This window comes from Quercus robur, chromosome 12, assembly GCF_932294415.1.
Source record: "Quercus robur chromosome 12, dhQueRobu3.1, whole genome shotgun sequence".
NCBI classification, from domain to species: domain Eukaryota; kingdom Viridiplantae; phylum Streptophyta; class Magnoliopsida; order Fagales; family Fagaceae; genus Quercus; species Quercus robur.
In genome coordinates this window covers 10,812,362-10,829,914 of record NC_065545.1, presented here as the reverse complement: position 1 = coordinate 10,829,914, position 17,553 = coordinate 10,812,362, and the positions used below count along the sequence as shown (strand labels likewise).

Below are 17,553 nucleotides of genomic sequence, written 5' to 3'. Positions count from 1 at the left end.
TAAAACTCTCTCTCAAGATTTTCAAAAAAAAAAAAACTCTTTCTCACTCTCTATAAATTATTTCAATATGGTATATTATTAAGGTGATTTTTTTTTTTTTTTTTTTATGGAGAAACTATTAAAGTGATAATGTAAAATAAATAAAGTAAATTTTCAGTAATGTAAAATGCTTGCTTTTTTTTTTTTTTTTGAGCATTTCCAAATGTGAACGTGCTTACACAATGTTAGCTTTCACCTTATCAATGTAGTGAAAATAAGTAGTGGACTTGACTTGTTAATCTTAAAATCTTGACTCAAACCTTATACATTTTAGACAATTGCTTATTATCCCAAATATATATATATATATATATATTTTTTAAAAACCATAATAATCTTGATCTTAAAGTATAATGCTATACTTGTATAACAACCTAAAATAAAATAAATTTCACATAAACTTACATTCTATTTTGGAAAAATGTTTATGTTTTTCTAAAATGAAAGAAATCATTTTTATCTCCCTATATCACTGTAAAAGTCTTTTATCATCTAAAAACAAAACCTTCTTTCTATCTCCCCATCAAAAAACTCTCTCTCTCTCTCTCTCTCTCTCTAAAAAATAACTCTCATGAATAGTGACCATTAAATTGACCACGTATACTTTCTCTTTCTCTAAAAACATTTGTTGATAATCAATCATCATCGGAAAATTATTAGGTACTTCCGGAATACCATAAATACGTACTCCCTCCTCTCACATTCATAGTAGGTCCCACCAAACATTTATTGATAATCAATCATCATTAGAAAATTATTAGGTACTTCCAGAATATCATAAATACATACTCTCTCCTCTCACATTCATGGTGGGTCCCACCATAAATTTAATTAGTGGGACCCACCATTCATGTAAGAGAAAGGAGTACGTATTTATGGTACTCCGAGAGTACATAATAATTTCTCATCATCATCAACCAACTCCTTTTCTCTCTTACTCATAAATTCATTACATTGGGATGTCATATTTAAATTAAATAAATTTGTTTTATTGTATATATATTGTGCTTTATATACACAATTAATGTGAATAACTATATTTAAATGTGAATGTTGAGACTATTAAACGATTTTATTGTTAAACAAAACTGTAATAGTTTATTGATAAATCAAATTTTATGGTTATACGCATTAATGTTATTTTCATTATGAAATTGATAGCTTAGATTTATTTTTTAGAACTAAAGTTTTAAAAGAATATTACAAATAGAAGACAAGGAATGCAATTGACATAATAAATTATATAAAAGACTATGTTTTTGTTTAAACGCCTGTATTGCTACATTATTTTATTAAAAATACATGTTAAACTTGTTTTTGTAAAAAAGTTTTCAAAATTAAAATTAATAAAATCATATGGTAATTGTACATTTAAAGAGATGAGAAGAATTGATTTTAAATAAAAAATTTGATAAAATAGAAAGTTAAATAAATATAATTTAACTTAAAGTTCTTCTAAAAAAAAAACTTAAAGTCATTGTCTTTGGCCTCAAATCTTATTGACTTGCTTGAACCCAAAGAGAATTCAATCAAAATTAAACTTTGGGACAAAACAACCAAAAAAAAGTACCTACTTAACTGAACTATGATCCCAAAAGGATGTAGGGTTGTTTTGATTAATGAAAGGGAATAAAAATGCTTACACGACATTTCGTAAATCTTTGTTTATTCTGTATTTTTTTTCGAAGTTAAAGTGACACTTTAGTTTCACTCCAAAAAAAAAAGTGACACTTTAGTTAATGTTTATAAAATAATTCAATACCTTGTAAATACACAACTTCAATGGCAGTCTCACAAGCTACGCGACCCACACTTGCCATACGTGACCCACTTCGCTTGGTCTCTTACTAATTACCTACTATGCTGTCTTTTTTTTTATTTTTTTATTTTTTGATAAGTACTTTGCTGTCTTTGTAGTTTGTACAAGCTGAAGATCAATATTGGCCCTTAGATCTGTATAAGCAGGTTGGGAATCATGTGGTGACCTAGTAGTGGGTTTTAGCTAACTCAACCGGTAAAGTTTTTGATGGTTGTATAAGAGATCTAAGGTTCAATCCTAGTTTACACCAAAAAACTGATTGGTATCTTGGTCTGATAATAAAGAGCTATCATTAGAAACGGATGTTATAAGTTGAAATTCTCTATTAAAAAAAAAAAGTGGTGACCTAGTCTATAGAAGAAAGGCCAACTTTTCTTTTACATAAATGAATTTTTTTAGGCAAAAAAAGATAGCTAAAATAAAAAGAGAATATATTAGAGTCCTTCCTAAAAATTACAAACTAAAAAAAAAAGCATGAGTCATCTAATCATATAAATATCTAAATTATAAAACCAAATAAAAAAGAATACAAATCTCTATGCACAATCCCATCCAAGGTCTTACCACTGTTACCAGGCCTCTCTCTCCGCAAACAAAACCAAATCCCCAAATTAGTAACAAATGTTTAGAATTTAGAGGAGAAATGTAGATACATAGACTGATTGACTGTAGTCATGTTACTGCTCTTAATAACATACAGGGAAGAAAAATAAATAGTGTTGCCAAGAAGATAACATTGTCTGTTCAGAACAGTTTATCTAGTTTTTTTGATAAAAATATGTTAAAATATGCTTATATTTTGAAAAAAATTTATTAAAAAAAATGTGAGAAAAAATAAAATTTTTAAAAGTTGTAATAAAAACTAAAAAGACCAACATATAAGTTGATGCTAACAGATGGGAAAACGTGTTGGAAGAAAGAAACTACGAAAGCTAAACTTTTGTTCGGTAGGAAGAAACAAAGAAATGTAAAAGCAAGTAGAAAGGACGAGGAAAAAAATCATGTGGACTTACTTTTCAGGTCAAGGATTAAACTGGAGTCTCCTCAACTTTAGCGGATCGAAGATGATGGGAAATTGTCATGGTCAAAAACGTGCGTGGATGAGGTGCTTGTGTTTCATTAAATTAATTAATCAAATATTAATATTTAATTGTTTATCCAATTTTCTGGACAAGATTACATGGTAGAAATGAAATAGCATGAGATTTTTTTTATACTAGATGTTGGTACCTAAGGTATGCTTGGCAACGTCCTAGGCATGCTTGCAACATTCTTGGCCGTCCTCGGCATGCTTTGCAACGTCCTAAGTATCCCACATCGAAAAGAAATTCCCTCACTTTCTACTTAAAATACAAGGAGTAAAGTACAGTTTTAGTCCTTAAAGTTGGGTTTTTTTTTTTTCCTCTCATATATATATATATATATATATATATAACAATTTTTTAGGAGGTTGCACTTGCATAAAACAGAGATAAAATTTCTTATTTCAAACATGAAACAAATAGGTAGTATGGTTCAAGGATAAAAAAAAAAAAAAAAAAAAATTATAATCTAAATGTTGGATACAAAAATGTTGACATGACTATTAGAAATTTTCATATACACACTGAATTCCATAAACGTGCAAATACGAATAAACATTTGGATTACAATTAGACAAAAGTTATTCCAAAATAACAAAATTGAATATTACCCACTAATTTATTTTTCCAAACCAAAAAAAAAAAAAAATCACCCACTAATCAAAATTTAACTTTGGAACAAAACAACAACAAAAAAAAAGTACCTAAACAATCTCATGTTGTGTACTTAACTGAACTATGATCCCAAAAGGGTGTAGGGGGGTTTTGATTAATGAAAAGGGGGATAAAAATGCTTTCACGACACTTCCTAAATCTTTGTTTAATTGTATTTTTTTTTCGAAGTTAAAGTGACACTTTAGTTAATGTTTATAAAAATAATTCAATATTCAAATACCTTGTAAATACACAAATTCAATGGCAGTCTCACAAGGCAAAGCGCCCCTCACTGCAAGTCTGCAATACGTGACTCATTTCTCTTGGTCTGCTCTCTCTTTGTAGTTTGTACAACATGAATTGTTGAAATCAATATTGACCCTTAGATTTGTGTATGACTTGGACTAAAAAGCCATTTCTCTCTCATCAATTCTCAATCCAACGGTTACCAACTATGGTTGCACAAATCCTTTTTGTCCCAAGACTACAAGGTCAAGGTCACCATCCCTCGTTAGTTCTTAGACAAATCCTACAAACAAGTCTGCATGATAATACCAAAGTTTTACCATATACGACTCTCATAAAATCTTCAGTTTCTTTTCCCAAACGGACTTTGAGCTTTTGCCTATAAAGTATAAAGACTCTCTCTGTTTTCCATATTAACAGAGTTCTTGAATTTTTGCTTGTTCATGAACTGTGGCGAAGAATATCCAATCATGGGATTTTCAATGAATGGTTTCTTTTTCCTATTGTGCCTCTTAGCCTTATCTTCTTCTTCTCCTTCATTTGGTGACAGCTCTGAACAAATAGTGACAAACATGAGCTATGTTATATCTGCTAGAAATCTCAAGCCTTACCACTGGCGTTACATTAAAGGTTTGAGCTTATGATGATAAGTCTTTGCAGTCTTTTTCATTGTTTTCCAAATTTCCTTGCTTGCTTTATTATATGTCCATGGACTGATTGATTGTTTCTGGGTTTGCTTTATTATATGTCCATGGACAAATAATTATAGATTTCTTGCGGCTAGTTTTGCTTCTTATTATAACCAGTATAAGAATTTCTTAGCCACTACTATAAGAATCTAATTAATTATATAGCGAAGAATAATGAAGATGATGGGATGGATGGAATAGACCAGGCAGCATATTTGGTACAATCATTAAAGTGCGATATGTAGGCAGGGGGAGTTAATGTCACTATTTCTTTGGTTATACGGAAATACAACGATATCGAAAGGAGTACCTATCTTCTTCTTCTTTTTTGAGCAAGTGGAAGTGTTGAGGATTTTCCTCTTGTTCCCGTGCATTTTTCTTTTTCTTTTTTAAGAACAAAAAGAAGAAGAAAGAGTACAAATAATTCTTTTTCAGCAAGTTGTGCATTAAAAACATTACTCATTTCGATCATGTCTAAAAGGTCCTAGTATGATTTAGATCAACTTTTTCAAGATCTTAACTATTGTGAAAGCATATGTATATGCTTTATATTCATCCAGTAAAAAAATAAATATGCTTTGTATTTCAAAGTTTGATATAGACTATATTGGTTTCAGTTGAATTGCCACCTCCTCCTTTTTACGCGTCAGCATCTATTGAATTATCATCAAACGTCAAACTTGTGAGTATATTCAGATATTTTATGTAGTAAGAATGTTGCAAATCTATATAACCTACATAATATTTAAAAGTTAAAACGTAATATTTATTATTACTACATTCTTTTTAAATCACATCAGCCTAGCATTTTGGTCCATTCGAACTATTTCGGTGTACTTACTTAAGAATGGAAATTTAGGTTCAGAGTAATTATTATAAATCCAAATTTATTAAAAATATGGATCTCAAACTCATTTTTTCTAATTGTTTAGCATCTTTATTCTGGAATCAGCCTCCCAAATAAATGGGAGTAAGGTTGTCTACCAATCATCTCTTCCAAACTCCAGCAAAAATGAGAGCTTTGTGCATAGGGTTCAACCTTTTTGTTTAGTCTCTTCTATTGGGTTATTAGAGTTTGCATTATAGGAGGTCTAATGAGGCTTTAAAGTGTCTTATCTTAAAGAAAAGTACCTCTGCATCGCATTCATTACAAGGTTGTCTAACTTTTGATCCCTTTCTTGTTATGATTCATTATTGTCATTGCAGAACCTTGAACATATAGACAAGTATCCTAAGATGAAGTTGCCAATCATATGCTTTCATTTTGGTGGTCCGCCTCTTCCAGACGTCTCAAATACTGCTATAGAAGATCTAGGTAAAAAAAAAAAAAAAATCATCTCATGATATGTAAATTCAATATCCATCCTTATTTTAAGTATTTCAAGGTACTATTGCATTAAGAAAAGTAAGTGATTCGGTGATAAACAGAAGGCTAGCAAATTGAAAGCTGCTGATAAATCAATTGTAATTATAATCAAAATTCTAGTACACTTTTCATACTTCAAATATGTTAAAAATTGCAGTTAGAACAACTCTTTGTGTTTTTTTTTTTTTCAGTGCTAAATGACTTGCCTAGTGGATCTGTTGGAGACATACAGAATCTTCAGAATGAAGAGCAATGCTATCCTTTGCAGGAAATGATGACATTCAAATTGTCGTCTCTGCAGGTTGTTCCTTTTGCAGTTTTGTGGTAGGATTTAAACTATTTTTGGCTGTAAATATGCTTCCTTTATTAATGCATGAGGAGGTTCTGTGTAGATCACACCCGGAGTTTACTATATTGGCTTGTTCAATGGCTTTGGACCTACTAGAACTCAATCAAAGATGGTATGTTAGGCCACTTGTACAAGCTATACATTAAAATGTTTAATACCATATATTTTTCATATTTGAAACTTAAGTTATTGAAGTTACTAATTAGTAATTGCTGCCTTATATTAGATAAATAGGGGCTCAGGATACTCTTTCACTGCAAATATTATTGTGGAGGGCTGCTTGCACCCTAGAATGTGGGGTGAATACTGTAATCGGGCAGTTGATGACCTTTCCATGGAGCAATCTGATGGGAGATATAATGAAACTGTGGAAAGCATTGCTTACAGGAATTATTCTAGGACTATATGCACACAAAAATTTGATGTGAATGCCTATGCCTTGACTGTAATGGAGGCAGTAGAACAAGTGAGGATAAGAGTGAAAAATATCAGTGAAGCTTCAAGGAACTCCGGTGAATTTTCCATAATGTTGTATGCTCGTTATAATGCACTTCCAGACAAAATTTTGTATGATTATACTACTGATATAAGTGAAGATCCTCTAGTCATCCAACTACCAAGGGCTGGTGTATGGTATTTTGCCATTGAACCAGTTTTTAAGTCATATGTACAAGAAGGAATGCAAAAAGGAAATATAGAACCTTGCTATTTGGTGGAATGGGAAGTAATTGCATGCACGCAAGAAAAGGCGGGATCAAATTGTACTTGGAAACAACACGTTCTTCAGGTTTGTTAGTATGCTGTTTGTGTGCGTGCACCATTTTATGGATTCATCTACTCTTCCAACTTGGATTGTGCTTACTTATGTAGCCTACTTTGATCAAATGTGTTTGAAATTTATCGATTTGGATTAGGAAAATGACCATTTTTATATGCGTTGATGCAGGCAATTCTTTATCAAAACCAAAACATTCCTATAGTTTATTTGCCAGACAGCGGAAATGTATTCTCAGAGTCAGTTGATTTCTATCTGGAACCCTACTTAAGCAAGTCTTCATATGGGAATGGTCATGGATCAGATTATGGTTGGACTTATTTTCTTCTGTATACAGAACAAGGCACAGAAGGTTATAATACTCACATTCAACTCACATCAGACAGAAAATTAAGTTATGGGTTATATATTAGGTTTGGTGGATTACCGTCTCTTGACATGTGGGACTATAGCTACTTGGACCAGACAAGCAAAAGCAATAACAACTCCATGTTTAAATTGTATGATACAAGTCAAGAAGGAATCAACTTGTATATCTTATATCCCACAGCAGGACTTTGGATTATTGGGTTAAGGCATCCTGTTGATTTAAATAATCAATCAAGCCCCCGAACCATGATGACAATCTCAACTGAATACTGCCCAAATCAATGCTCTGGTCATGGGACATGTGTGTACAGTCATGATTTAAGTAAATCAGCAGATTACAGGTTATTCATTTTCCCTCTTTTTCTTATTTTTTATTTTTATTTTTATAAATCTTCTGTAGTTCCAAGTTATAGCTACAAAGGAGGACTTAGCATTTGTTTGTGGATCTCTAAATAGTTGCAGAAAACTTTAAAAAATAATCCCACGCTGCTTTTCAGATTATAAAATGTATGATATATAAGAATATTAAATAGCCTATGTTTTATCCCGAATATAGTGAACGGTTCCCAAATCAGTTGAATGTCCTAGAATGAGACAGGCATGGCTTTCCATGAGTGATTTCATCATCAGCTTCTTGGCTTTTGCCCATTAGTTTTAGGGTTTTTTTTGTTGAACTGTAACACTAAGTATGCTAGTTATGTAAGTTGCTGAGGCAACTAGTTTAACTTTCCTGGATATCAATTAACCCCTTTTTAAAATGTTATTCTCAGCTACTGCTCCTGTGATAGAAACCATGGGGGATTTGACTGCAGTGTCACTCTATTATCAAAAGCAGGTTATTACACAGTACACTTTCTCTCTGTTCATGGTTAGATCCCATCTTTATTTTCAGCTTGTACATAGTCAAAATTAATTAATCATTTTGGCAAATAGTTCTCTTTCCTTTTACATTTAATTATGTATAAGCTATGTTGATATGTTCATCATTGATGTTAATACTGTATCAATCTGAATGTGGTCTGTTATGCATCTTTCTACTCTCTTTTTTTATGTAATGCGTGCAATAGATGCTCTATTCTACAATATTTTCTGTACTTGGTTTATTACCTAAAGGCTAATGGATGGACTGAAATGTAATGTAGAGCAGAGATTGCAAGCTATTTTTCTTATTGCATCAAATGCTGCAGCCTTACTTCCTGCATTTAAAGTCTTTCAACAGAAGGTAAGATCCAAGTCATGAGGGTCAGGTTCAAAACAAATGTAACTTAAAACTACTCTCGATGACAATCTTCATATGCAAAGAAGATTGATTTGTTGTGACTTGTGTCATGCAGGCATTCGCAGAATGGGTGATCTTCATGTCTAGTGGAATTTCAAGTGCACTGTATCATGCATGTGATGTGGGTAGCTGGTGTGCTCTATCTTATAGTACTCTACAGGTGCGTGATCTGTTCAAAACATCTTCCTTAGTTCTACTGTTCTTAAGATTTTGGTTTCAAGTTTTAACACTTTTACTACTACTTTGGTTTCAGTTTATGGATTTTTGGCTTTCTTTCTTGGCTGTGGTGAGCACTTTTGTATACCTAACCATTTTTAGTGAACCTGCAAAAAGGACAATCCATACAGCTGCAGCCATTATTACGGCACTCCTAGCTGAAAGGGGTGCAACCAGGTATTGAACAAGATTGGCATGTATATTTATGACTTTGGATGGTTCATTTAGCAGATATAAGTGTATTTAACCATTCTAGAACCATGCAGGTCCAGTAATATTATAATTGTATTATCAATAGGGGCTTTGGCCTTTCTTATTGGATGGTTGATACAACTATGCACTCGATGCAAATCATTTTCATTTCCAGTAGGATCCTCCTTAAAGATAACTGAAAGGTACACACTTTCATGCTCAACTTAGTCACAAAATGTTCACTTAGATAACTATTTTATAAAAGGATAAAGTATAATTAGACTCATTTTCTTGGTAGATGGCGGAGTTCCAAAGACCAGTTGCTTGGTCTTATGATGGCAATCTATAGATACTTCCGCTGGGGCTATGTGCTTCTAGGTCTAATTGCAATGTCCATGGCTGCAATAAGCTGGACTAAGGAAGATGGTGAAACTTATTGGATATGGCACAGGTACAAAATAATCCATAATTGTTGCACAACTATGATTCCCCAACCCCAAAAAAAGGACTGTTTTCCCCATGTTTTTTCTCTAATTGCGCCTTCTTCTTTTTTCAGCATTTGGCACGTTTCTATTTACACATCAGCCTTCTTCTTTATTTGCTCGAAAGCAAAGACTCAAAATGTTGACAATCAAGAAGCACCGGCTGCAGCATCATATGAACTAACTCAGCAGGAATCATTCGCTTCAGTTTGATAAACAAGGATAAGAAATGTTACTAAGAAAGATAAAGAACCCCAAAAGAGTTGGGGTCAGGGGGAGGGAAGAATAATAAGACTTCCTCATCCTGAATGATTTGTTTAAAGAATTGTCAATATCTATATATATGAAAAAGTGAGGCTAGGAAATGCACAGATTAGACAATGGAGGCAATATCAGTTTTGATCATTTTTTTTAACTACCTTTTTTGTAGTTTTACTGATTCATGTCTTTCCAAAATATATTGATTTGCTGGGAAATTGGTAGAAAATGTTATAATTGATGAATATGCACTTTCTTTGTGGTAAATATCTTCACACTACATAAGCACAATTTCGGAGATCTATCATGTTGATGCAAATTTATTTGTTTTCTTGGCATAAATTCGTAGCTATTTAGCAAAACAACATTGTAGTATTTTTTGTTAATTATATACGATAAGATTTGGAACCTATGTCATCCGTTTCATAATAATTACTCTTTATCTTTAAGCCAAAACATCAATGGATTTCTTTTTTATTATTGGTTTTTTGGTACAAAGGCTTTTAAATATGTGAATGAAAAGGTTGGTTGGCCATGGTTTGTCCACATTTTAGTGGAGTCACCATTAGCATGCCCCTTTGGACACAAAATCACAAATGCAGCCCGACTCACTATGTGAGTAACAATGCAAATATGCAAGTATTTCAAGCACTTCCATTCGTCCTTTTGTTTTTTTGTTGTTGAAACTCTAATCTAGTTAACCTTATTATTAGGAGAATGTATCTCATACACTTGTTATATTGTGTCTCAAAGTATACGAGTCCTGTATTGTGAGACATTTATTGCATGTAGCACGTTCAAGAGATAGTATGGTCATAAGAATTACATTACATTCCATTATTAAATTGCATTATGTTTTTTTTTGGAGAACCAAATTATTATTATTTTTTTTTTTTAGAAACAACCAAATTATGTTAAGTTAGAATACTTATTAAGGTACCACTATACATCTTTAGTACGATGGTCATTCCACAAGTATAAGTGTTTATGGGGCATGAGAGGGGAGAGTAAGGGCCGAGGCCCGAGGTTCAAGTTTTTAGGAGAGAACTTCACACACATATATACTTAGTTTAGGTTAAAGTAGAATTTCTATCTTGTATAAAAAAATATAAAAAATAAAAAATAATACTTATTAAGGATGAACTTAAGACTTAGGCTTATTGGATTTCATTTATTTCAGGATAAAAAATTCTTAAGGGGGAAAGTAAAAACAACATTTAAACTTGTAAAAAATTTCGAAGTAAAATATTCTTAACTTATTTATAAGTGATAGAATAGATTTCTAGTTTGCATTTAGAAGTGTGTAAGGGTTAGATTTGGGATATTTTTCAATCTAACTTTGACTTTTTTCGGATTGAAAATTTTCCAACCCAATTCAATATAACATACAGTAGTTAAAAAATAAAATAAAAAATAAAAAGCCAACCCAATTTGTAGGAATCTAGTTGAGCTAGATCAAATCATCGGTTTAGAGTCATTTTGTGAATTAAGTCTAATTAAAGTCATTAACTAATTGGGTTTTCATTTAGCTAATTAAAGTCATTATTTAATAATGACTACAATTTACACATTTGTGTGTAATATTCTAACTTCGCCCATATTAAGTCTCAAAAAACCAACCAAAAAAGAATAATAATAATAACAAAATTAAACTCAAAGCACAAAATCCAAAGTAAATGAAATTAACAAATTTAAAATAACACACGTGTGTGTATATACACACAATAGAATTCTTCTTTTTCAACTAAACTTTATGTGGTTTAAAAATACCTTCATTAATGAAGAGTAACTTCATTTAGAAATATGGTCATAAATGTTAAATAACAAATTTCATTTTGAATTTAAAAAAAGAAATCCTAAAATTTAGGATTTTTTTTCCCTTCACTTTTGATAGAGAAGCGGAAAATAATCCATCTCCAGCTCGTCCAAATTGCTCGTCCAGAGCCTACAACGCAGGTTGATCCCAGAATTTATCCAGAAGAAGAAGAAACGTCCATGAATAATAGCACCACTCCATAAATTAAGTCTTCCATGAAAGACATGATCGTCCATTAGGTTCGTCCATGAGCAATCGTTAGATATCCTTGGACGACCAAACCGTCCTACGCCAGACGGACGAAAGCTCAACACTTAGACTTTCGACTAAACCCGCAACTATCTCAACAAACCCTTCGAATAAGTTAACTTCCATTAGCGGTTACAGTTTTATATCCGTTGAGGTAGTTAACTCCGGAGTTGTTGGTTTCCACAAATCCTGGGACGGTTATTGGACAAGTAACCGTCCCAGGCTTCCTATATAAGAGACCGGTCTGAACCCGACAAAGATAAGATTTTCTCTCAGACAAATTTCCAAAACACTTGGAACTTCTTTCTCTACGAGTCTAACTTCTCCATCGGAGGGGGTTCGACCGGTCTTCTCCGGTCTCCTCTTTGATCGCGTTTTCTTCCTTGCAGGCCATCAACCGTTTCAGTAGCCCACCGAGACCAGGCCATTCCACCTTACTGATTTGGAGCAATATCAACTTTCAAAAAAAATTTACAATTATTGTTTATCTTTAAAATTTATCATTTTTATTTGTTTGAAAAATAAAAATATATATTTCTAAATTATAATAAATGCAAATTATTAACATTTACTCAAAAAATAGAAGAGCTTTTAAATATGCACAACGTGCGTGCTGAAAGGCCAGTATATATTTCAACTGGACTTTTATGTGATTCAAAAATACCCTCATTGATGAATGATAACTTCATTTAAAAATAAGATTATAAATGTCAAATAACAACTATCATTTTGAATTCAAATAGAGAATTCCTAAAATTTAGAATTTTTTTCCTTTCACTTTCTAAAAATAAATTATTATTATTATTTATCTCTAAAGTTTATCATTTTTATTTGTTTAAAAGATAAAAAAGTATATTTTTAAATTATAATATATATAAATTATTAATTTTTACCTAAAAATTAAAAAGCCTCTAAACAAACACGTTGGACTTATGGCTCTAAAAATTAAATGGGTAGATATTTTTTTATTCCCATTAAAAAAAAACTCGATATCCAGTTTTTATACAAATTATTTTTGCCAAATGCCGACCAAATATCCAAAATTTCCCTATACGTCATCAATAAACAATTTTAGAAAGGAAAAAAAAAGCGCTCAGTGATTCTCTCATTCTCTTTCTTTCTACTCAGACAGACACGCTTTCCGTCTCTCTCACTCTCTCTCTTTCTGATTTTGGACCCCGTGGCTGTGTTAGTGTTAGGGCTTCCGAGTTCACTCAGCGATTCACCTACCAAGGTCTGCTTTTTTTATTTATTCCCTCTCCGATTTTCATTATTATCTTTCTTCTTCACCCTAGGGCTTCCACTTTGATTCGGTTTTTCTTCTATTACATAAGTTTGTTTCAATTTCAAAAGCAAAAATTAGGTTAATTTTTATGTTTACTTTTTAGGACTATTTGTCTCTTATTCTTTTTTTATTTCGATAATTTTGTGAAACCTATGCTGTTCCATTTAGATTTAGAGAGAGAGAGAGAGAGCTGTAAATTTTGCATAATATGGAATCTGATAGTTCCTCCATATGACTCAGTTTGTGTTGGTATCTGAAACTTTTTTTCTATAAAATAAACTGAAAGTTGTTGTTGCAGCTGAAGAACAATTGTAGATTTTACATACATAGACACACATGCATGTATATTTATATGTATATGTATGTGTATGTATATTCATAGCTGCACATACATATTGTGTGTAGACTTAGCATAGACACCCATGTGCAAACTTATAATTATTGATATAAATTCAGTGACATTGAAGGGTTTTCTGATATGGGTTATTTTCATGAACTTGTTGTAGATGTCATACACAAGGGAAGGAAGGTTAGTTTCTTTCCAATGATTTTCCCTCCCATTTTAAGTACATTTTGGTTCTATATACGAGTTATATGTATATAACTCTTTTGTTGTTTGCACCCATTAGGTCTGTATCGCCACGTGACTCTGTTTCGCCTCCTGGGAGACGCCGTCGGTCAAGGTCACGATCATTGTCAAGGTCTAGGAGAAGTCGGTCCAGGTATTCAGTTGTTATGAATTTATCTAGTTCAAGCTTTAGGAGTGCATTCAAATAGACACATCTTTACACGAATGTTGTATAACATATAATGCTTGCTTTATCAAACATATTATGTTCATATGATAAGTTTAGTGTTTTTGCTCCCAGGAGTCAAGATTCTGTAGATGCATCCAATCCCGGAAATAACTTATATGTAACGGGATTGTCCACAAGGGTTACTAGCAGTGATCTTGAGAAGTATTTTAACAAAGAAGGAAAGGTAAGATTCTGTTTATGTAAGTTTTATTATTTTTTATAGGATAACTTGCCCCTATATGACATGGTTGATTAATAATAACTTACAAAAAAAACACTTACAATGAGCCCAAATTCTCAATTAAAAGTGTCCTATATCCAACTTGATTTTTGAGGCTACATTTTGGGGGTTTTGACTCTACTGTTTTGTTAAACTTGAGATATGTGAATCCTCAATGAACAGTTAAAAGCGCATTCAAAGGCTTAAATTTTGAAATCAATGCAAGGTGCTGGGCTTTTAGAATAATAAGACCCTTCTGTTATTTCGAATAACCTTGTTTTGCCAAATGCAATTTTGTTGCTCATAAGAACTTTAAAGCACTTAAAAAAAAAAAAAAAAAAAAAAAAAAAAAAAAAAAAAAAAAAAAGAACTTTAAAGTAGTCATAAGCCTAAGAGGAGCCCTCATAACAAGATTTTCTAAACACATAAGAGTATGGATATTGATTAGTTGATATGTTATGTATGTGGATAGAAAAAGAAAAAGAAGAGAAGATCGAGATGAAGAGGTTATCACCATGTTATGAAGATGCACGTGACAACTGCTGGAGCTAGTCAGTCATCATGTTCCATATCAATGGATCAACTTATTGTTCCTAAAGAAAGAGACCTAGCATTTCTATTCTGATTTGGAATTAAGCCGTTAGTGATGCCATTTTATATCACTAAATTTTATATGTTTCTTCATTTGCTTTTTATCAAACTACTTTGTTTGGAAAAATAACAAATATAAGTTATGGACAAGAAACACCTTGAGTATATCAGTGAATAACTCCAAATTCAAGAAGATATCAACCATCTTTTAAATTACATTATTAGAGAACAGTTAAAAAAAAATTACATCTCAATCTTGATCTCAGGTTTTGGAGTGCCATCTGGTTACAGATCCTCGTACCAGAGAATCCCGTGGCTTTGGCTTTGTCACTATGGAAACTATGGAAGATGCAGAGCGCTGTATCAAGTATTTGAATCGTTCAGTGCTTGAAGGTCGTTTGATCACAGTGGAAAAGGTATTTTTTTGCTCTGAAGGATCAATCACTACTGTTTAGTGAGACTAAATTATTTACATATAATTTTCTTTTGTGAGTTCCTTTTCTTCGGAAATGTTGCCTGATAAGTTGTGGCAGCAGGTCTGGTCTGTGTAGCTCCATCGAATTCACAATCTAAGCTCTTAACAGTTGAACCTACCCCTTCACGACATGAGTTCTGCATCGACATTCAAAACTCATCGAATCGAATTCGACTATTTTGCAGAGGGTTGCATGCCCTTCATTCCTGTTCTTTGTTAGTAACAGTATCTGACCTGGTTGTTTTTTTAATCTTCTTTTTGTTTTTTTCCAATAAATCTTGAGATACCCTAGAGACATGATGAACAAATCAGAGTGCACCAAATTGTTAGTCTTGTAATGATTGATCCTTTGGAGGTGGATGTCCCATCTTGCTTATAAAGGTGAAAAAAAAAAAATCTCAGCCTTCTGTGTGTAGCTAAGTCGTCCCATAATGGCAAGGATAGCAGTATAACTCTTAAAAATATGAGTATGAGAATGTACATTGCAGTTACCATGTGTTTGTGCAGGTTATCATTGTTGTTTTAGAGGGAAATTCCCATTTGTCTTCTTGAAATTTCAAACAATTTTAAACTGCAGTGTTAGAAAGCACTATGGTCTATAACTCTTCTCATTTTACTGTTGACTTGTTTATCTACCATGATGGTATTTCGCTATTGTGTACAAATGCAGGCAAAACGGAAGCGTGGCAGGACACCAACTCCAGGAAGGTATCATGGATTGAGAGATAATAGGCGAGGTACATTCTGGAATAACTCTTGCACTTGTCTGGGGGATGCTTGCTATTTTGCACTCAAATTTTTTGTAAACTGAGCTTGCACACTGCACACTGTATATACTGAGGAAAACTTGGCTAATCAGATCTTTAACTATCATACTTGACCTACAAAATGTAGCTGGCCTTTCTGTATGATTTGTCAGCTTATTGTGCTCTGCTCCCCAGGCTGAAACATCTCCAATTTTGGTGGACCATATGGAGGCCTATGTTAGAAAGCAGAGCATGCACCATTGCACACTTGGACATTTCTGATTACATTGGTTTTTTATCAGTAGGTCTAGCAATCAAATGAATTTCTGAAGCTGTTGGTCACCTAGGGTATTTCATCATGGTCCAGCCCTACCCAAATCAGTTGGTTTTTGGAGGGGATGAACTATTCAAAAATGACCCAGATCCTCAGCATTGAGTTATTTACTTTATCCTGATCAAGTCTTAAGATTGAGTTTCACAGCAATGACATTTGTCCTCCCGGTCGTTTGATTATGCACATCTTCCCCTACCATGCTCTTTCCTTTTTAGTTGGCATGGAAGTACTAACTAGGCCCACATATCAAGCTAATTAGATTTTAATATTTTTTATATTCTCTATTTTCCAGTGATGCTAAGTGTAATTCGTGGACTAATCCTGTATCTATGTTTATTTGTATTTATTGGGGCCAAAAGGTGCAGGACAGGGTCGTAGGCGTTCTCGAAGCTACTCACCTCGCCGATGGCAAGACAGGGATCCTTATTCAAGGGATCGGCGAGGAAGATCACGCTCTCCATATGGTAGGAGGACAGATGATTATGATTCACATAGGAGGCGTAGAGAGCGCTCCTTGTCAGCTGGTGGTAGTGGCTACGCCAGGTAGAGCAAATCAAACCACTCCCCTGCATTTGCTCAGTTATTAACCCGGTGTTCGCTTTTCTTGTTAAGTGTGGGACTGTGAACTGTCTTTTCAATTAAACTTCCTGGATGCTTTGTATCATGTTGTACCTTACAAGTGGTTCTATCATACTTTCTATCATTTGCTTGTTCCATTTTAATCGCTGATTGTAATAGATTCTTCCCCAATTTGTGACTGAAATTATAGGTAAACACACATGATCTTATACTCTTTACCAGTAATAGGGCCAAGGAAAAGTCGTTATTGTTAAAGAGCAACACTAGCGAAACAATGTGATTGGAGCGGGTCCACTATTGGCACTGCCTTTTTTCTTTTTTAGGGAAACGCAACTTTAATTATACTCAACACGCAATAAGTCGTGTCAATAATTATGAAAATACTAGTAGTATTAAACTATTTTTTTGACTGAAAGAGGTTTATGATGCGGACTCACTAATCTCACGCGCCCTTAGTTTTAAACAAATTTAGGACTTACTAATTGTTAAAGGAACTTTGATGACAAATTAGAAGCAGCCTCTGTAGTATAAGTCCCTAGACTGTGTACCCGATTTTCATCCAAATATTAGTTTCTCCTTTGGAGCATTTGAAAGTACTAGTACTTTGGAAGTTAAAACATCTACCTGGGATTTGCTTCCTCTTCCA

At 33.0% G+C, this 17,553-nt stretch overlaps 2 protein-coding genes across 6 annotated transcripts; both read left to right on the top strand.

The window, feature by feature from the left end:
- The first annotated feature begins 3,957 nt into the window (after nucleotides 1-3,957).
- On the top strand, nucleotides 3,958-10,062 carry LOC126709666 (uncharacterized). Of its 5 annotated transcripts, none has more exons than XM_050409979.1 (14): nucleotides 3,958-4,470; nucleotides 5,147-5,211; nucleotides 5,736-5,844; nucleotides 6,087-6,196; nucleotides 6,288-6,356; nucleotides 6,471-7,031; nucleotides 7,191-7,729; nucleotides 8,159-8,256; nucleotides 8,531-8,610; nucleotides 8,723-8,827; nucleotides 8,921-9,060; nucleotides 9,150-9,278; nucleotides 9,374-9,526; nucleotides 9,632-10,062. In XM_050409979.1, exons 1-14 carry the CDS (start codon nucleotides 4,284-4,286, stop codon nucleotides 9,768-9,770), a joined length of 2,484 nt encoding a protein of 827 aa, XP_050265936.1. In that variant the 5' UTR covers nucleotides 3,958-4,283; the 3' UTR covers nucleotides 9,771-10,062. The 5 variants fall into 5 exon arrangements, with proteins under 5 accessions (XP_050265936.1, XP_050265939.1, XP_050265938.1 ...); XM_050409981.1 differs by having other exon boundaries at nucleotides 3,960-4,470; nucleotides 8,159-8,223; XM_050409984.1 differs by lacking the exon at nucleotides 3,958-4,470 and adding an exon at nucleotides 4,889-5,010.
- Nucleotides 10,063-12,943: 2,881 nt separating this feature from the next.
- On the top strand, nucleotides 12,944-17,031 carry LOC126708998 (serine/arginine-rich splicing factor SR45a-like). Its single transcript, XM_050409060.1, has 7 exons — nucleotides 12,944-13,114; nucleotides 13,672-13,694; nucleotides 13,795-13,887; nucleotides 14,035-14,146; nucleotides 15,040-15,189; nucleotides 15,919-15,985; nucleotides 16,688-17,031. Exons 2-7 carry the CDS (start codon nucleotides 13,672-13,674, stop codon nucleotides 16,873-16,875), a joined length of 633 nt encoding a protein of 210 aa, XP_050265017.1. The 5' UTR covers nucleotides 12,944-13,114; the 3' UTR covers nucleotides 16,876-17,031.
- Nucleotides 17,032-17,553: the final 522 nt, after the last annotated feature.